Genomic DNA, 20,998 nt, shown 5'->3' on the forward strand with positions numbered 1-20,998 from the left:
GACTGAGTAAGACACACAAGGTCACTATGCTGATTGAATTTTCTCTTTAAAGATCCATTTTTATATTAAAAGAATATGCCCAAACATTAGATTTGAGAAATAGTTTTTTAAAATAAGCTACATTTGAGGTGCCCATCACCCCCACCCTTCTCATCCTCATCATAGACATATGTTGAAATCCCATGGTGCCCTTGATGTTAATGACTTTGCATTTTTATCTTCACTTCCTTAGCAAATAGTAGTGGCAAAAAAACCAAAAATGAAATTCGTATGAATCAAGACCACCACTTTTTTGCCCACGTTGCACTTTTATTTCACACTATGCACTGTGAAGAGATTGTCCTCGGTAGAAAAGTTTAAAGAACGTCCCCCAGGATGGTGGAACTTTCTTCATACCCAACCCTCCTTTATCTGTAGGCTTGGTGTCTAGAGAGGCTCAAGTACAAGCAATTCCAATCAGAGAAGAGAAACTATAATGCTAGAAAGCATTTGTCCTTGACTGAGTTTGTAAAATAGTTCTCTTTTCAACCATGTGGCTCCCTGAGGCCATTGGAGGGTGGAGATGAGAAGTAGGAGGGGCTGCCCCTACAATGAATCCCAAGTCTTCAGAAAGACCCAAGCTTCTTGTGAATGAATGCCTTTTTATCCAGGAAGTCTGTGTTTTTCAAGTTTGGGTATCAGATTGCCATTGTTAGCACTTCTAGATGGGATCGTGTAACCGGGTCCTTTCAGACATTAGTTTTTAATAATGAGTTCAGATTTTGAAAGGACAAAGATGTAATTTTGAAGGTGAATCTGGTGAGAGGTGCCATCACTAGGAACAATTTTCCATGCGGACTGTTCCAGGAAGTCAGTGCTGCTGGTCTCCCCCTCAGTGGGATGCATGTGAGTGCTGGATGCGGTTCCAGGGAAGAGGCGGCTCGGAACACTGTCTTCTTTGCCATCGTTGATGTGCTTTATTTCGCCCATCAAGCGTTTTCTCCCTGTATATATTTTTGGATATTCAGATTCTTTGGCATCTGTAATTAACAATCAAGTGATTGTCTTCACCGAAAGATTTGTGGTAGCTTAAATTTGACTAGCACTTTAATCAATAATGTGCAGCTGATTTGTACACAAGGCACCATTGTGCTATATTCAAATTCCAGAACTTGATGGGAAGAGTCAGGTTGTGTCCTGTTCTGTCCACTTCTGAGTGAATGTCTTGTATGGCAGATGTTGATTTTAATAAACCCCCTGTATCAGCATCCTAAAAGGACATTCCCATAGCTAAAGACAAAACCAAGCCAACAAAAAAACCAGCAAAATTCCCGAGCAAGCCTTTAACTTTATCTTGGCCTTGTTTCTGATTCTTGTCTTCCATTTTGTTCTGCACTTTCTGACCATTCTTAGGAAAAGCTCACAAGCCTTTGGGAGAAATTGGAATAGGCTGATAATTTTATTAAAGTTTACAAATTAAGTGCTTGATTATTAATGTATCCTTGCCTGTTTTGATTTTCAGATGTTCTTAATTCAATATTTGAAGATGTGCCTTTCATTGGATAATGTTAAATCACGAATGTAGTAATGTTATCTCACGGTTGCGATATCATTACATGATCATGGGTGCAGCATTCTCGAACACAAATGACGTGAAAGGAAAGTAGTTTTCATAAAACGTGTGTGGCTCTGCTTGCACAGTCCGCTTGCCTTTGACCTTGCTGTCAAAGCAAGGACACTTTCTGTTAGGGCTACTTTCAGAACTTTGTATTTTCTCTCAACTATAGATGCAGTGTGTCCCTTTGGAGGCCAGGGCACCACGGGTCTCAGCAGCCTTATGTGTGAAGTGAGGACGTTCAGAGACTGTTAACAACATAAAAGAGAGTCTATGAGAAGTCAGAATTCATTTTTTTAAATGTAGCCCCCAAGATGTTCCCCAAGAAATATATTGTTTTGCATTGTGTAACTTAAAAGTAGCAGCTATTGGTACATTTCTGAGTTACAGCAGAAGACCAAAACATGTTTGGAAGGAGAATAAATCTATGAAGAGAGTCTAGTGGCTTTATTTTCAATGTGATGAATGTATTAGACTATTTATTTTGTGAGTGAATGTGATAAAATAAATATTCAGGTATTTAGTGTATGGTTAATAATGAAATATAGGTTTTTCTGGCATTTTCTTAATCCATCTTTTACGTTATGGACAGATCAAGTTTGAAAAACACCACCTTACGTTGCTTAGCTTGTTTTCTGGTGCTGTTGACTTGCAAGAGAATCTACTTTTGCATATATAGGTAAACGCTCTGCAAATGTATGTGTATACAAGAAATTGTAGGCATTAAAAATATTTTGGTATTTCACTGGCTTGCATTTCTTTACCAAGACTTTGAGATGATCCTAGCTCATCTTCCTGAACGTTTTCTTATTTGGAGCCCCAGTAAACTTGACCAACTGCAGAAATGGAGTTTGACCCCTAACACTCCTTTCCCTTACAGTCACATCCTCAGCCCCAGCCACTGGCTCCCCTTCTCGGGTCATGTTAGAAAACTCTCACAGGAGAACAATTCGGTACAGAGAGTGATGACTCTTCACTCCGGGGCCCAAATTGTGGCGGATACACTCAGGGCCTTGGAGAAATGAAGCAGAAGAGCTGTGTATGTGGCTCCTTCGGTCAAAAAAGTGAGAGTTTGGTTCCTTACAAGAACTTGGGATGTCGAAGACAAGTCATTAGGAATATAGCGGGGCACTTCAAAAAATCCCCCCTTTTTTCCCATTTGATTTTTTTGAACTTTTGGCAGTCTCCTTGTGTATCAGACAAGTGGGCACAGCCATATGGACCAAAAGTACAGGTACATGATTCACTGGAAAGTGTGGGGTCTGCGTTCCACGAGAAGTGCAAGAGGCACTAGTAGACTAGAATTAGAGATTAGTTTTGCTTGTGGGTTTCAAAATCTCACATTTCCCCACCCTACCCCCTAAGAATACATTCCGTGCAAAGATCCTCTTAGAAATAGCACCAGATAAACAGGAGTAACGGTTCCCTGAGGGCACGGGAAGGGGGAGAATGGGGAGCTGAGAGCAGTGATGACTATAACCCCACTCAGTGGGACTGAGCAACAGAATGGTATGTGAATGGATATATTGGATGTTTATGATAAGGCAAAAATTAAATTTTTTAAGGGTTCCTTCCTGGGGGGTAGGGTGGGGGTGGGAGGAAATGAAAGGAAGCTGATATCAAGGCGTTCAGGAAAAAGAACATTTTGAAATTGCTAGCAATTGTATAATACTGATTGAGGTGATGAAACTGGAATGTTATGATATCTGTAAGAGGTCTCAATAAAAGGAAAAAAAATAGTACCAAATAGCTATCAACAAAAGACATCTAGTTGAGAAAGCCCACATGGAAAAAGCACACCAGTCTGTGTGACATGAGGTGTCGATGGGATCAGGTATCAGAGACCCAGAACAAAAAATCATGTCAATGTGAATGAGGGAGTGGGGAGTGGAGACCCAAAGCCCATCTGTAGACAGTTGGACATCCCCTTACAGATTGGTCACAAGGAAGAGATGAGCCAGTCAGGGTGCAATATAGCACCAATGAAACACAAATTTCCTGTAGTTCTTTAATGCTTCCTTCCCCTCCACCATCATAACCCAATTCTACCTTACAAATCCGGCTAGACCAGAGCATGTACACTGGTACAGATAAGGGTTGGAAACACAGGGAATCCAGGACAGATAAGCCCCTCAGGACCAATAATGACAGTAGCCATACCAGGATGGTAAAGGACAGGTAGGAGAAAGGGGAAACCAATCACAACAATCTACATATAATCACCTCCCCAGGGGGATGGACAACAGAAAGGGGTAAAAGGAGACATCAGTCAGTGTAAGATATGAAAAAATAATGTGAATTATGAAGGGTTCAGGGGGGGAGGGGAAGAAAAAGAGCCAACACCAAGGGCTCAAGTAGAAAAAAGTTTTTGAAAATGATGGCAACACCATTACCAACTGGGTGCGGCACCACCCTCCCCCAGGGGGAATTCACTTCAGAGGACAGCACTGAAGCTGCAGCTCAGGAAGAGGGGAAAGGGGACTGGTCTGGTCGGAGCACATGTGAGCCAATGGGGGAAGGGGAAGAAAAGGAAAGAGTGGAGCACATCCTGACTCTCTGAGCCCTGGGGACAATGTGCCTGTTCGGAACAGCAATGCATGGAGATGACCACGGAGCCAGCCCCACCACAGGACACAGCGTTCCTCGTTGACCCATCGCACCACTGGAGACAAACGGCGGGAATTGTGCCCGCCATGAGGCTGAACGCCAGCCTCTGGAGGCATGCAACAGAGCATCGGGGAGAGCAGAACGTTTAGGTCCTCAGGGATAGAGGTGGTGCCGGGGCATGGCACCCCATCAGACCTGACTGGAAAGCACACGTGAAGAAAAACAAACAGACCCCAAACTATTCATATGGTTATACAGTATATGTGTGCATGTTATTGTTGTAGCCATTGTTTTACTTTCTGTTGTTGCTTCATTGCACTCAGTCTGGTGATGGTACATAGCATGTCTACCTGGAAGGGATAGGCGGAATAAACAAGCCAGAAGAGAGAACGGGAAGACAGATCAGGGGAACATGGGGGTAGGGGAAGGGGTGGGGGGAATGAAGAGGGTGTTAACAAGCACAGGGACAAGGGAATAAGTACTGTAATCCAAAATCAATGTCAAGGAGGGTGTGGGAGCACTTGCAGGCCTGGATCAAGGGCAATGTAACCGAGAGGAATGCCTAAAACCCAAATGAAGGCAGAACATGATAATGGGACAAGAGGAAAGTACAAAGAAATAGAGGAGAGAATGAGGAGGCAAAGGGTAGTCATAGAGATGTAAATACAGGCATATAAAGATATAAGTATATTTATATATGATGAGGGGGAAATAGATCTATGTACATATGTTTATAGGTTGAGTATTATGAAAACAGATGGACAGTGGCCCCTGCACAAGTACTCCCCCAACACAAGAATGCTTTGTTCTAACAATTTGGCAGTCTGAGATGCTCACCTGCCTGGCATGATCACTGAAGACAATGGGTGCACAAGAAAATGTGGTGAAGAAAGCAGATGATGCCTGGCTACCAAAATATATAACACCCGAAGGCACTAAAGACAATGGGTGCACAAGCAAGTGTGATGAAGAAAGCTGATGGTGCCCAGCTACCAAAAGACACAGCACCTGAAGCATTAAAGACCTGAAGATAAATAAGCAGCCATCTAACAGAGACAACAAAACCCACATGGAAGCAGCACACCAGCCTGCCCCTACTCAATCGCTGAGGACAAAGGGGGTGCATTAGCAAAAGTGGTGAAGAAAGCAGATGGTGCCCGGCTATCAAATGATACAGCATCTGGGGTCTTAGAGGTTTGAAGACAAACAGGCGGCCATCTAGCTAAGAAACAACAAAACCCACAAGGAAGAAGCACACCAGCCTACCCCGACACGAATGCTGAAGACAAAGCGAGTACATAAGCAAATGCAGTGAAGAAAGCTGATGGTGCCAAGCCGTCAAATTACACATAATCTGGGGTCCCACATGCTGGAAGATAAACAAGGGGCCATCTAACTGAGAAACAACAAAGCCCATGTGGAAGAAGCACACCAGCCTGTAAGATTACAAGGTGGCGAAGGGGTCAGGTACCAGGCATCAAAGACCATGTGCAGCCTTCATGAGCAGCAGTTCTCACTAAGAGAACCACCGTTGGGTGGGGCGGCCACTCCGATGAAGACAGACGGCAAGAGCTCGGAGCCCCCACACACATTTGGTTTGGTTCCTGGGAGACCTGTACTTGAAGAACTGCAATCCGAACTGTGTGGGTTGGCATGGTTGGGAAGCCTCTCAACTTCAATGTAAATTTTGTGAAATAAGGCCAATACCCAGCTCAGAAGAGGATTTTAAGGATTAAAATAATATACAATTTAGTAGTTAGCAACCAATATTAAAATATTACATAATGTGAAAATATTGGAGCCAAAGGGGTAAGCTTTGGGGTCTTAGAAATCGCTATAAGAAATTCCCAGGGAAATATCCCAAAGAATAATAGCGCAATCTTGTCCTTTCTGTAATATTCATGTGACCTCTGGTCTCCGGGCCATAGACCCAAGAAAAGGAAGTAAATAGGTGTAAAGAGTTCTAGAGAAAGCCAGTCCTTTAAGGGTACAGCTGGTGGAAATTAAGAACTCGATAACTTAGTCATAATGCCAGTCTTAGAGACTCAAACAGAGGGCACCTGTGCCCCCTCCTCAACCGCCCCCCTCCCCCCAATTCATCCTATCTCCTCCCTTCACCTGTGACAGGCATACAGGTTTCTGAGTCTGCCTTCACCTCTGAGAGAACATTAACTTTTCACATCAAACATGGCCGAATAATGTGCGATTACTTTATGTGACACAGGAACTGGAAAGCTGTCAGGTGAGCTTCAGAGCTGCATGACTTCGCCAGGATCATCTCTAGTTATTTCCACCGGGTTCTGGAGAGGGAAAAAGGAGGTCAAGTGAGTCTTGCCTAGTGGTTGCTAGGATGTAGGGTTGAGGCAACTGCCCTCCTTGCCGAGGGCTGTGCCCAATTCCACCTTATCTGCTGCCTCCAGTCCCAGCTGCCAGAGGGACTTGGTACGATGGAAGCAGCAGAGGCAGAGGAAAGACAGGCATTCCAACGTTTACTAGGAGGAGAAAGGAAAGAGTGTCTGTCATGGAAACCCTTGTAGAGACATGTTTACTTGCTAAGGAGGGATCCACCGGGTTGCTGGTGTGGACTGATCTGGAGATGGTAGCGAAGGTTAAGCACACACAATTTCTAAGCGCACCAACCACCAGACAGCCCATGCCAGATGGTTGGTTTGACTGTGGGGCTGGGATATCCTTCCTCCAGTTTACTGGAAAGAAACTGAAGAACTAAAGGAAGAGTAAAGACATGGGAAAATATCTAAAAGAAAGTGGGAAGTCTCCCAACCCTCCTATTATTGTCATAATGGAAGTAGGTAAGATACAGTGATTTATTTAATTTTTTCCAAATAAAGAGTCATTTGCTCCCAAGTTAATGGAATTGGATTTTCGCACTTCTTTGTCTGGGAGAAGACATTTCAAAATAGGAAGAGAGAACCAAGTTGCAAATGTACTTACCCCTCCCGGAGGATACTTATATCCCTTCCACATCGTCCCTGCAATGAGAAGCATCCATAAGACCACAATCATGGTGGCGTTCCTGCCCAGCTGGCGGTGTATGCAGGGGTAGATGGGTGATTCTAGAAGGTCTGCTGTTCTAGTCCCTGAGTCCGGGGAACTGGGCTGTCTTCATTAGAGACCAGATGGTGGATAGCCCAGCATGACAGCTCCTGGCTGAGCTCCTCTGTGGTCCTATCTGACCTGAAGTGGTTCCCCATGGACATTTGGGGAGACAGCTGACACCAATTGTGACATCAATCGGTGACATCGGGGGCCCAGTTGTCAGCAGCTCTGAGATGCTTGGCCAGAAATGACAGGTGGGCCTGCTCTCCAGGGAATCTATGTGTTAGGACCTAGCTTGCATCACACCTCTATTAACTCATTACCTGCCAAACGTTTGACTGTGGATGCCACCAGACACATAAAAAAAGCAGGCGGAAGAACTGGACTAATTGGGAGGGTTAACAACTCCAAGCAGTAACAACAGCCCGACAACAAAATCGTTTTCTTGGTGTATGTCTTAGTTTTCAGACCTGTTGCTAGGGCTCTTTGGGGCGCTGACTCAGAAAACTGCACTGGATAGACAACATCAGCTCTAGTTTCTTAGGCATGGTGTTCCACTGTATCATCAGCTACTACGTCTTACTAGCTTATTAATTTAGCATCCTAGTTTTAAATATAAGAAGGATTGAAACCCACAAGTTACAGGATAAGGCAAAAAAGGTAAGAAAATATTTGAAAAGGAATTAGGTATTAAGGGACTTCCCACGTATATGGACCCATGTTGGCTAGTTGGTTATTCAGTGACCTGATAATAAGGTCAATGGTTCAAACCCGCCAGTCACCTTGCAGCCTTTAAAATACTGAAAAGTTTGGCAAACCCAACTGAGCAGTTCTCCATCCTATAGGGTCACTCTGAGTTAGAATCAATTAGAGGGCAGACAGTTTTTCTTTGGGGGATGGGAGGCTGTGCAGTACACACAGACTACAAGTTAGGTCCTGCAGAGCTAGACCACAGCTTGAGAAGGGTGGGGAAAACAGAAAAGGCACAGCTACGGAAGGTGTGGTAGCAATTCAGAATGTTGAAAATGTGAGATTTCCTAAAAGTTTTGAAGGTCAATTTTTTTCTTCAAATTATGAAGTCAACACTTCAGAATACATTTTTAATATAGACATCAATGATTAATTCATGGTACATGTTTCAGAGATGAGGTTGACGCCAAGCTTCTTTATAAGACCCATTCTAACTTTTAAGCATTGCTGTGAATGGATGGAAAGGTTGTGCCACATTATCCCAAGATTGGGACATCTTCATTTTAATAAAGGAGTTTGAACTCTGACAGATCCATTGGGGGGTTTCAGAAACTTGACTCTCTATGTACTGTCCCAAACTCATGACCAGTCAGGCGATTATAAGTCACAGAGACCCTGTAGGCTGGAGTGGAACTGCCATGGGTGTGTTTCTGAGGCTGTGAATCTTTTTGGGAGCAGGAAGCCTGGTGTTTCCCTTGCAGGGCAGGTGTGGGCTGGAAAAGCTGACCTTGTGGTTAACAGCCAAACGCATTACTGACGACACCACCAAACTCAAACCAAACTCGCTGCCATCAAGTCAGTACCAACTCTACCACTCACTACGACAGGGTAGAACTGTGAGTTTCCGAAACGTTAACGCTGTTGGAGACGAGGGCTTGTCTTTCCCGGGATGCAGCTGACCTGGCAGTTAGCCGCCCAAATCATCACCACACCACTACCTGGGCTCCTTATGTACTGCACAGTAACTCTGATTTCTGGCCCCTTTTTAAGATAACAAATTAGAGCTGCCTGTTATTCAGTTCCTCCTCAGCATGAAGTGATAAGTGATACTCGGGGGAGATTTCACGGCATGTCATTGGCACTGTTCAAATCTACCTTTGGCTCAAAGAACACCGTGTGAAGTATCACCAAAATATTTAGCACAACACAAATGTCTTTAAATAAAGCCAGCATGCACTTCTCTACCTCAGGCCAGCTAACATGATGCTAAAACCGCCTGCGAGCAGAGGGAAGAGTGGTATATGGCTTATGTTCTGGACTTCAAAAACCAGAGCTCACAAGTAGAAAAATGTTTGAAAATGATGCTGGCAACAAGTGTACAAATGTGCTTGACACAGATAAAACTCAACACATGGAGCCCAGGAACAGGAATGAGAATAGAGATACCAAAAGGGGAGGGGGAAGGTGGGGAGGGAGGGGGGTACTGACGCAATGAAGGGCACATAACCACACCCCCCCATCCAGCGGGAAGAACAACGGAAACCAGAGGGGAGGGGAGACAGTGGTCGGTGTGGGATTTAAAAATAATTAACAATCTACAATGGATCAAGGGGCCATGAGGGTTGGGGAGGGAGGGGGGGGAGGGAAGAAAAGAGGAGCTGATCCCAAGGGCTCAATGGAAAGTAAATGTCTAGAAAAGAATGATGGAATATATGTACTAATATGTTGGATTCAATTGATATATAGATTGTAACAAGAGTTGTAAGAGCCCCCAATAAAATGATTAAAAAATTTTTTTAAATAAAGCAAATGAAAATGAGAGAGAAAAAAAGTGCTTGACACAATGGATGCATGTATGGCGTGTGACAAGAGCTGTATGAGTCCCCAATAACATGATTTTTTTTTTAAATGAGCTCAGAGGGGGAACTGGTGTCATTTTCGTAGTCAGCAGGTCAAACATAACCACAGACAAGTCTAACATGTGAAGCACCAAAATGCCTGCCGGCCGCATAATTACTTTATGTGCTATAGTTGGCTGCTTCAAGAAGACAAATCTTGCGTTTTGTGAAATGGCACCGAGAAGCTTCGTCCTGCAGGGCAGGTAAGCCTCCTCACACCTTTCCTGCCAAGGGAGCAGGAGAGGATGGGCTGCTTACTGTGCTCACGTCACAGCTGGAGGAACTAAGGCGAGTTAAGCAGCTTGGCCAGGATCACACACCTGTAGCAGTGGCTTCGCTCAACAAGTAGCCACAGAGCCTCCATTCACATCCCCATCTTCACGGAGCGCTTGCTTTGGGCCAATGCTCTCACAGAAATTCTGGGGCAGACAGGGAAAAAAGACCAACCGTCAAGCCTTGCTCTGAGTATACCTGGGCCGGGGGTGTGGCATCCCTACCTTCTGGAGTCGCGCCCCCCCCAAACAGTCATTTGCTCCTGTAATCAGTATGTCACTAAGATTCTCTCAAATATCTCTGACACTAGAACGGCTCTGAAGAAACAGGCCGGCATGAAATGACATGAAATGCAAGAATCGCAGGAAACGCTGTACTAAAGGACTGCGGTCATGAGTGTTTGCTATACCTGTCATTGGCCATCTCTTTTGGGAGTCTGTTTTAATGAAATGAGCGTGAGGGGTGCTTAAGTCCAGAGACCTACCTATATTTGCATCCCAGCTCCAAAGAGCCGGTGTGTCGCCTTGGGTAAATAGTTGAAGTCCTTGTCACTGGTGTTTGTCTACTGCGCGTTATTGTGTTGAGTTAGCATTTACTCATACTAGTTGTTGAGTTTTACATGAAATGCTTTGTATGAATTCCCAAATGCAAAACACACCAAAATAGTAAAGGATAACTCCCATTTTACAGATAAAGAAACTGAGGTTCAGAGGTGTTGATTTGTCCAACGTCACACGGCTGGTAAGTTGCAAGGTCAGGACTTGAACACAAGTGCATGTTACCTCCAGGTCTGTGCCAAAATAGATGCTAAAATTGCTAGTCCCATTTATTACAGAGTAAGGACTGATGGATGGGAATTTCCATGGAAAAGAATACCTATGACGCGTGCATAGTAACAAAGCTCTGAACCTTTGGCCTGCTGCAGTCTGTATTTCCCTCAAATCCTCTTTCCCCATCAATAACCCACAGTCACTGAGTCAATTCAGACTCACAGCAACCCTGCAGGACAGAGGAGAACTGCTCCTGAGGCGTTTGGAGACTTGAAATCTATTTTTTTTTTGCCAGTTTTTGTTGGAACTCTTTATGGAAGCCAACAGCCTCATCGTTTCCCCCAAGGAATGGCTGCAGCTAGGTTTGAACCACTGACTTCGCGATTAGCTCAATACATAACCCATTATACTCGCAGGGCTCCTTTCCTCCATCACATACTTCAAATGTGTTCACCTTTCACAGGTTATGAGCTCTCCACTGGTATCGGGTGCTAACGGATTCTCTGTCAATGGAGGAGTCTAGCACAGTTGCAGGTCTTCATCCAAAGCCCGGCTCCTCAGCTGGGCCTTGCTCTCCTGAATAGAACACTTCTCTTTCCACTTCAGAGTTGGAGGCTAAGTCAGGAAAAAACTTAAAGACAGACATGGCTCTACTTGGTAGTTCTGGGAGCTGACTCTGTACGGTTACGGAAAGGTCTCACCAATCCACACATTCCTGTGTCCACCCAGGAACCACTATTACCTGGCCTGAGTGGGTAGGTTTCTCCAGGAGAGTGGAATAGAAAGCACAAGGTAGGGGCTGGGCTGTCTCCTGCAGGCCCTTTATAAATTCCATAATGGCTTGGAAACAAGTTACATATTCAAGAAAAAAAAAAAAAAAACAGGTCTTAAAACAAGGATGCCCCAATCTGATGGGAAGTTGCCCGGGGGACTTAGTCCCATCACATCCTAATAATGGGTGGTAAGACCGCAGCTGTCTTCCCATTGGGCCCCAAAGTCCCAGCTAGGAGGGTAAGGGAGAGCCAGGGCTGACTCCCAGGGATTTGGGGGCAGGGTCTTTACTTACCATGGACTCTGGAAACGCCCCCATGTAACATGCAAGGCCAACAAAAAGCATCCAACCAAGTACAATCATGACCAAAAATAAAAATTTCTAAGACGCAATTGCACAGTGAGAGATTATTCACCAGGGTTTTGGCAGAGGTGCGTGCTCATGAAACCCTTAGTTGCTGGAAGCCCTGCATGGCAGTTCTAGTCTTCAGCTCCAAAGGATCCACAGCTCTCTGGTGAAGATGCTAGACTCTAGTACGGCATTGTGACATCACTGTTCACTTGCCCAACCCCACCACCCAGTCAAAGGGGCTATCCCCTAGATCAATACCTGAGAAGCAGCATCAGCTTTGGTAGGAACGGGCTCTCCGCAGCACTGTGAGGAGGTGCATCATGAGCTAGGTCTTACTAAGGAGAAAACAGAGGCTCAGAGAACCTGCACTAGGTTCTGGAGCTGCTGTGTCCGAACTGGGGAGAGGAGTCAGGATCCAGTGTAAGAGGAGTTCGACAGGTTTGGGGAAGCTGTATTCCTAGTTTATGACAGCTGCGAAGGAAGCAGGCCGAATTCTGGAAGAATGAAACTCCGCTTCTCCCCCGGCTGCCCTTCCGTCCCATCTCCAGAACCACCACTTACTTTATACCTACGGCCCATTCATTCAGCTCCTCCCCGCTGGCTCTCTTTTCTTGGCTTTCAGGAACTTGTATGTATTGTATCACTTTCCTTACCGCACAATAACCTCCAACGGATGCTTGGGGCTCCTTGTTTCTTAGCCTCTGTTCATCACCAAACTTACCAAAAAAGTAATCCACACTCCGAGGCCTTCTTTCTAATCTATATTTGACCTCTTTGCCTCAAAGTCTGACTTCTTGCCTCTGCCTCACTACTTCAAATGCTCACAGGGGTCATCAAAAACCTACTTTCGGTCACCTCTAAGGACCCACTCTCCTTCCTCTTAACCTCTTGGCACTGTGGACCCCCTTTCTCTATCAGGGGTCTTCCTACATATACAACGCTGTAGTTTGCGCTGTTGACTAAGGGTTGGGCTGCTAAAGACAAGGTCGACAGTTCAAACCCACCAGCTGCTCCTCGGGAGAAAGAGGAAGCTGTCTGCTCCCATCACGATGTATAGCCTCAGGAACCCTGTGTAGGGTCACTGCGAATAGGACCCTCGTTCCTAGCGGTGGGTTTGGTTTTGTTTTATTGCAAAAATCACTGTAATTATAACATGGGAAATCATCTATAGAGAAAAAACTATATAAAGCCAAATATAAAGAAAAAATTTAATACTTTACTTTCTCTTCAATCCTTACCCTCCTGATATAACAATGTCACTAGCCTAGCATATATCCTTCTGCCAAAGACTGTTCCAGGAGCTTCTAAACACCATACACATATGATGAGGTACAGAGAACTGTCAGGGAGCCCTGGTGGTGTAGAGATGCATGAGGCTGCTACCTGCAAGGTCAGCAGTTCCAGACCACCAGCCCTTCCTTGGGAGAAAGATGAGCTTTATCCTCCTGTAAAGCCCGAGAAGAAATGTCTGTCGTGGAACAAGTGAGAAATATTTGAGCCTAGAACAAATGTAGGTTGGGACAAGAGGAAGGTCAACTGCCAAGTATCCTACTATACCCTGGTTTGATCCACCACAATCAAGTTTACAATAATCTCTGATAGTGAGGTTGGTCCAGTCCCTCGCCTGTGGCCAGAGAGGATCTGCCAGCGGCTTAATCTGACTAGATACTCTGCAGATGGGGTTTGGACTCCCACTGCCCTCCACAGGTAGCCCTCTACAAATTGGGTGTTCACAATTTGAGCTCTGATGCTTTTCCCTTCATCATATTGGGATTTTGTTATTATCATCTTCGGATCACACATGCGGACTTAGTGGTCACCTCACTTAGATGGCTGCTTAGCTGAATACAAGCCTTGAAGACGCCAGGCACGATTCTAATTGCTGGCTAGAAACCACCTGCTTTCTTCACCACACTTCGCTGAACCACCTCTATCTTCAGTGATCACTTCAGAAGGTGAGTACTGAGCAGGGCCGGGTAATTAGAATGAACTGCTCTTGGACTGGGGCTAGAATGACATGGGAGCTCAGAATCCATCTGCTTGTCCACAGGTGCTGAAGGACTCAGGTTGACATTGGCAGTCATAGTATGACAGAACCAAAAAGCAAAACCAACAAGGACAACAGCAAAAACAAACAACCCAAAAAACAAAAGAAAGGAAAAAGGGAAACATTGTCAATCATCCCCCTGGGGTAGAAGGCGATTGCACTGATGACATCCCTAGTTTATCAATGGCGCAGAATTTAAGATACTGTTGTTCTTAGGAGTTTATGGAAGCTGTTGCTTTGTATAGATTGATTTCCTAATTTCTGCACTGAACATGGGGGTTGGTGCTGGGCAAAATGTCCAGGATCACTTCTTACAAGGGAAGCTTTTTGTCTATCACATTTAAAACCTGTCATATTAATGCAAGGGGAGCATGGAGATAGTAAATATACAGTAGTTCTGGGAACCCTTTCATTGGACACCCACTACCTACCCAAGATCCAACAACGACCATTTCCACAGTCTTGGGGTGGCCATCCTTTGCTTCCTCTCCCATCAGAGTATTTCAGTCTTAAGTCCAAGGGTTCATGTAGTTTTGAGGGAGGGCCCAGTTCTTTTAGTTGGGGTTCCACATTGAGTCCTTCTGGTGTGGTCCTCGGTGTGGGAAACTGGTGACTGGGAAGAGAGTGTATCTGGACAAATTCTCTCTGCTCATGATTTAAGAAGCCTTGGAGGCTAGGATTCTAGATGGAGGGAGGCCTTCACATTGGTGAGTTGGAGAAGAGTCCCAGTCACATGCTCCTAATTAAAAATCATCCCCACAGTAACCTACCATAATCATGCTGCCTTAATGTTATTTCTGACAAGCACATGCTGATTACGATGTGGCCCTATAGGAGCAGACATGTTGCTATTGTTCTCCCTGCTCAGGGAATAGTCAACTCCCTTCTACCTACCAGCGCAGGGGTTCAGTTCCTCCCTGAATGAACTCAAGGACACCTAAGGTTAGGCTACTTCCCACCTTGTTATGTATGTAGTTGTCTGTAGCTAGGGGGGGCTTGCAAGTCCTGAGACTATATGAATTTGTGAAAAATACACTTGAGCGATCTCTCTCTCTCTCTCTCTTTATCTTTTGATCCTGACTCCATGGAGGAGGTAAGCAGACTATATTCTCTGTCTGTCTCTTTTATGTTTTCTTAATTGAATTCCTTAAAAAACAATCAGTCGTGGGAGGCTGCCTTCCTCTCCCACCTTGGGGTATGCAGGCTCCCTGTAAGGCCAGTGTCTAAGGTTGTCATAATGCTCAGTACATGGCATGGCTCACCAAGAGTTGGGTAGAAACGAGGGCTGCTACCTTCAAAAAAAAAGTCCACCACAATAAAAAACAAAACAAAACAAAAATCCACCACATCTTTCGTCCAGGGATTGGTTGGTGGGTTCGAACTGCTAAGCTGTTGGTTAGCAGCCCAACACACTTTAACCATGAAGCACAAGAGTCCCTGCAGGTTTATGCCTCTCTCCTTAAAAATAAGAAGAAAAGTTACTACCTCTGCCTTCTCTCCCCATCTCCAACAGGGTTCTTCCAAGCCACTGTGCCTTTTCTCGTTCCTGAAATTTGCAGTCCCTTTCGCCCCACCTTTCTATATGTAATTACAGTTTGGGGTCTTGATTTTTTGTAATACTGCTGAATTTAACACACACTCCTAGAACCAACCTCCCCTCCTTCCCACCTGCCCCTCTCCCTTTTCATCTGCCCCTCCCGTCTCACCCTGGGGAGAGGGAGGGATAGAAAGCACACACTGACCTGTCACTCACCATCTTCCATCCAGCAGAAGGCAGCAAGCAACCCTCACTAGCTAACACACCTGCCACCACACCGAGTGGGCCTGCGCTTGCAGGTGCCACTGGACCAACACAAACAACCATCAGTGCCCACCTAACCTGCCCTCAGCTGTCCCACAAGATCAGAAAACCCCGGCCCACGTGCACATATCCACCACCTCACCCACCCAGAGCGAGGTGGTGAGTGACCCAGTGCCGCCAGACTGGCAACCAGAGGAGCATGCCCGTGCTACCTGCCCAGATACATCCAGGCAAATAAGAAGACCAGGATGTAGCAAACATACAACCAAACAACCAACAAATAAAATAACGCATCAATGCCTTGGAAACAACAGATACTATCAGATCACCTAAAGAAGTAGGGCAGGATAGTTCCAACAAGTGGCCAAAGTAAAAAAACCATAAAATCTCCCAGAAAAACAAAGAGAGCTACTTGATCAATTCAAAAGGCTTATAGATAGAGCTCTAGGTAAGACCCAGAAAGAGATCAAGGAAAACAGAAAAAAATCAAGGCAAACACACACAATTAAAATTCAAGAAAACAAATAAGATACCATTAGAAACTATAGAAAAGCAGCAATTAGAAAACGAGAATAGTAACACTAGAATTTCCAAGCTAGATACCGCAGCAGTCTAACTAATGGAAGCCAGAATCAGTGGAATAGAGAATAAGTCCCTTGATACCAAGCTGTGAAACAGTCAGAAAAAGAATGCAGACAGGCTCATAGTTGTGTATGAAGCCTTTAAGAGAAATACTTTATGTGTGATATGAACTCCAAAACTAGAGGAGGGAAAAAGAAAGCTGATAAAATTGTCAAAGGTTCTCTGGTAGAAAATTTCCCTATATCACGAAAGATAAATGAGAAGCCATCCTGAACCCTAAATAGAATAGACCCTAAAAGAAAATCAAGAAGCTTTATCATTGTTAAATTTTCCAAAACCAAAGACAAAAAGAATTTTGAGAGCAGCTCAAGAAAAATGAAATGTTTATAAAAGTTTAAAAGTTTAATCTTTAAGACCTGTAAGAGCCCCCAATAAAATGATTTTTTTTGGTTTTTTTTAAAGTTTTTTTTAAAGTTTAAACTTTGATTTCTTAACAGAAACCAAGTAGGCAAGAAGGTAATAGGATTAAAGAAAATAAGTGCCAACCAAGAAGTATATGTCCAGTAAACTGTTCCTCAAATAAGATTAGAACATTTCCCGATAAATCAAAATTAAGGAAATCTGTGAAAACCAAACCAAGTTAAAAGAAACATTAAGGGGAATTATTTAGCTAAGGAACCAGCAATATCAGATAATACCCTGAGATTAAAACAACCAGAAACCAACTCAATCAAGGAATTTTTTTTAATGAAGCTACAGTACAGAAAACATGGAATCAGAAATATTAACATGTAAACAACTACAAAACAAAACCAAAAAAGGGAATACAATACAAAACAAAATATGTAGTTATATAAGTTACATATAGAGAGGAAGTGAAGGTGAGGTCAACATAGAACATATGGTTTTAAACGCAGGAGGATGAAAGCAAATTTCATGAGAATTACAAAATCAATCTCTTCGAAATAAAAAATGATTTTTAAAATTACCAAATTAACAAAATAAAAGGAAAATCATCAAGACTCAATAATCATAAAGTCAACTGCAGCGAAGGAAATAAAAAGAACTCAGCACAGCTAAGTATACAAAGAAATCAACAACACACACACCCAAAACTGACAGCAGTAAATTCATACCTATGAATAATCATACTGAATGTAAATGCTCCAGTCAAGAGGGAGGGAGTGGCAGAAAAAACAACCCATCAACCTGCTGCCTAGGTAAAATAAGCAGAAAATCAGACGCTTGTGTGGGGAGGTACGCAAAAACCAAACAGCACTAAAAAAAGACTATGGATGTGGCAATATTTAACTCTGGTGAAACAGACTTTAAGGCAAAAAGCAGCATAGGAGACAAGGAAGGGAATTATGTAATGATTAAAAGGTCAATCCAATAAGAGGATATAATAATAATACCTATCTATGCACCAATGAAAGTGCTCCAAAATAAATGAAACAGACTTTAACAGAAATTAAAAGAGAAATAGACAACTTCACAATAATAGGAGGTGACTTAAAAACATTGCTTTCCTGACAGACACAACCAGAAAGAAATTCACTAAGAGACAGAGGAGTTACTGTATATACTTGAGTATAAGCCGACCTGAATATCAGCCGAGGCACCTAATTTTACCACACAAACTGCATTAAAAATGTGTTGAAAAGCTCGGCTTATACTAGAGTATATATGGTATGTGATATGGTCAACTTGATCTCATAGACATACAAAAAACACTCCACCCAACAACAGCCACCGCGGTACACACATTTTCTTTTCCAGTGCACATGGATCATTTTCAAGAAGAAATATATGAAAGGCCACAAAGCAAACATTAATACATTTTAAATCATCAAACTAATATAGTTAATCTTGCCAGATTATTATATTATAAACAAATCAAGGGAAACAAATAAATTGAAACTGAGTAACTGCTTAAAAACTACGAAGTAATTGAAGATATAAAGAATTAAATTAAATCCAATCATTAAAAGCACAACACACCAAAGTCTTTGAGACACAGCAAATGCAGTGCTCAGAGATTTATTTATTTATTTTTAGATCATTTTATTGGGACTCTTTCAGCTTTTATAACAATCCATGCATCAATTGTATCAAACAGATTTATACATATGCTGCCATCATTACTTTCTAAACATTTATATTCTATTTGAGACTTTGGTATCAGCTCCTCTTTTTATTATCCCTCCCACCCTCCCACCCTCCTAACCCCTTGATATATTATAAATTATTGATTTCATATCATACACCAACTGTGTCTCCCTTCCCCTGTGGTTTCTTTCCCTCTTTTCTCCTCTCCTGGTATCGCTACTCCCATTTCTGTTCCTGAGGGTTTTATCTGACCTAGATCCTGTGTGTCATGAGCTCGTATCTGTACCTGTGTATATGCTCCAACCTAGCCTATAGTGAAAGGCAGGACTGGGGTCATGATAGTGGGGAGTAAGGAAGCCTCAAAGAACCAGAGGAATATTGTGTGTTTCATCAGTGGTATACTTCACCCTGGATGACTCATCCCTCTCTTGTGACCCTTCTGTGAGAGAATGTCCCATTGTCTACAGATGGGTTTTGGGTCTTTGATCCAACTCCTATCATTCTCAACAATAGGGTTTTTGTTCATTTGTTTGTTTTGGGTCTTCTGATATCTGTTACCTGTTATCGACACCTCATGATTGCACAGGCCAGTGTGCTTCTTCCGTGTGGGCTTTTTGCTTCTCTGCTAGATGGTTGCTTGGTTACTATCAAGCCTTTAAGACCCTCGATGCTACATCTTTTGCTAGCTGGGCACCATCAGTTTTCTTCACCACATTTCCTTATGCACCCATGTTGTCTTCAGCGGTCAATCATGCTGGGAGGGTGAGCATCACAGAATGGCAGGTTGTTAGAACAAAGTATTTTTGTGTTGAGGGAGGGCTTGAGCAGAGGCCCAAAGTCTGTCCACTTCCTCAGCGTATTGCCATATAAACATATGTACTTATGCTGAACCTCTATTTTTATGAATTAAACCTTTATTTATACCTCTGCCCATAGCTTTGCTTCCTAGATCTTTCCCGTTTCCTTTTACCTTCCTCCTGCCCCACCATCATGTTTGCCCTTTTTCTTTCTCTTAGTACTTCCTCTCAGCTAGATTGCTGTTGCTCCAACATACCCAGTATCTCTACATCCTTGTTGTTGATTTTAATTCCCTAGTTGTTCCTCTGTCTATGGTGGTGCTTGCTCACTGCTCCCTTCCCCACCTCCTCCTCCCCCTTAATGCCTCCAGAAACATCAGTCCTGCTGCTTTTCCCCTCGGGCTTGCTTCTCATCAGAGATCCATTTATAATGCAGTTGCAAAATACGTGTAAAGTGTTAGATGGGAAACTAATTTGCCCTGTAAACGTTCATCTAAACCACAATAAAGTATTCAAAAAAGAATATGACTACATTCATTTTAGAGCAGCGGTTCTCAACCTGTCGGTCGAGACCCCTTTGGGGGTCTAACGACCCTTTCACAGGGGTTGCCCGATTCATAAGAGTAGCAAAATTACAGTTATGAAGTAGCAACAAAAATAATGTTATGGTTGGGGGGTCACCACAACATGAGGAACTGTATTAAAGGGTCATGGCATTAGGAAGGTTGAGAACCACTGCTTTAGAGGCTCCTTGTGAGATACTTGTTCAGCTGTCTAAGGACATGGGGTAGGGTCTTTTGGGAATAATCATGTCTTATTTCTAATTAATTGTAAATTGTATACCTGACAATATTTGTTCTGTGACTTTTACTGTAACATCCACCTGGTAGTGAGTTTGTGTAGAAGTAACCGCCCCTATAAACAGCCCTTACATACTACTAGTACCTCTGACTTGTTGAGTGAAAAAATTAATTTAAGGTGATTTGCCACACTAAGATATTGGTATGCCGGTCTTATAAAGACATAATCAAATTTCTTTCAGCTTAGATTGTTTCATTTCAGAACAGAAAGGGATTCTTTTCATAGTCATGGGTCTACTGGGGGTTAATTGTTGCTGCAGATGTGATTGATAATAAGAGTTTATTGATCAGTATCTAGATAAACTGTTTCAGTGACTTCCACCATAAAGTGACACACCAGCATAATCTAGCCCAGGGTTTAGAATCGTGAACTGAGTGAGTCATGAAAAATGACAATGAAGCACTTTGTTAGATTAATGAACAGCAAAATGCATGCATGAATTCTGATACCAGTTAGCATAAAACAATCACTTAACGCACTTTTGCATATTTTCATCTGCAGTCTCCAGTAGATGCGGAATGCGTTGAACTTTCCAGAAGTCCTATTTACTTCTGGGCAGTGTAAGTAAAGCGTGCTGGAGAGTGATAATGACCAACAACCATTTCAAAACAGGTATGCCTCCACTTGGACGTACTTAAAAAAAAAAAGACCTCGTGTTTCTTTTACCTTCTCTCCTGCTCCGGTTCCTTCACTATTTCTCTTTTCATAAATGTTTCCAAGTTTCCTTCCTGCAAGCGGGGTCCTACACGCCGCGCGTCTAACGCGTGTGTCCGCACCTCCAACCACTTG

The 20,998-nt window shown here is 43.4% G+C and overlaps 1 protein-coding gene across 2 annotated transcripts; it reads right to left on the reverse strand.

Annotated features, from left to right (window-relative positions):
- Nucleotides 1–97: 97 nt before the first annotated feature.
- On the reverse strand, nucleotides 98–20,955 carry SPTY2D1OS (SPTY2D1 opposite strand). Of its 2 annotated transcripts, XR_006680115.1 has the most exons (7): nucleotides 20,876–20,955; nucleotides 20,689–20,783; nucleotides 11,344–12,347; nucleotides 10,167–10,265; nucleotides 7,154–7,191; nucleotides 6,412–6,501; nucleotides 98–1,842 (listed from the first exon to the last, which is right to left on the reverse strand). XR_006680115.1 is itself a non-coding variant. In XM_030885892.2 (6 exons), the coding sequence occupies exons 1-2, from the start codon at nucleotides 12,022–12,024 to the stop codon at nucleotides 11,409–11,411; spliced, it is 165 nt and encodes a 54-aa protein (XP_030741752.1). In that variant the 5' UTR covers nucleotides 12,025–13,026; the 3' UTR covers nucleotides 98–1,842; nucleotides 6,412–6,501; nucleotides 7,154–7,191; nucleotides 10,167–10,265; nucleotides 11,344–11,408. The 2 variants fall into 2 exon arrangements, 1 of the variants encoding a protein (XP_030741752.1); XM_030885892.2 differs by lacking the exons at nucleotides 20,689–20,783; nucleotides 20,876–20,955 and having other exon boundaries at nucleotides 11,344–11,504; nucleotides 11,956–13,026.
- Between the last annotated feature and the right edge of the window lie 43 nt (nucleotides 20,956–20,998).

The sequence above is a fragment of the Echinops telfairi genome, unplaced genomic scaffold (assembly GCF_000313985.2).
Source record: "Echinops telfairi isolate 266 unplaced genomic scaffold, ASM31398v2 ScPeMD7_60;HRSCAF=208, whole genome shotgun sequence".
NCBI lineage: Eukaryota > Metazoa > Chordata > Mammalia > Afrosoricida > Tenrecidae > Echinops > Echinops telfairi.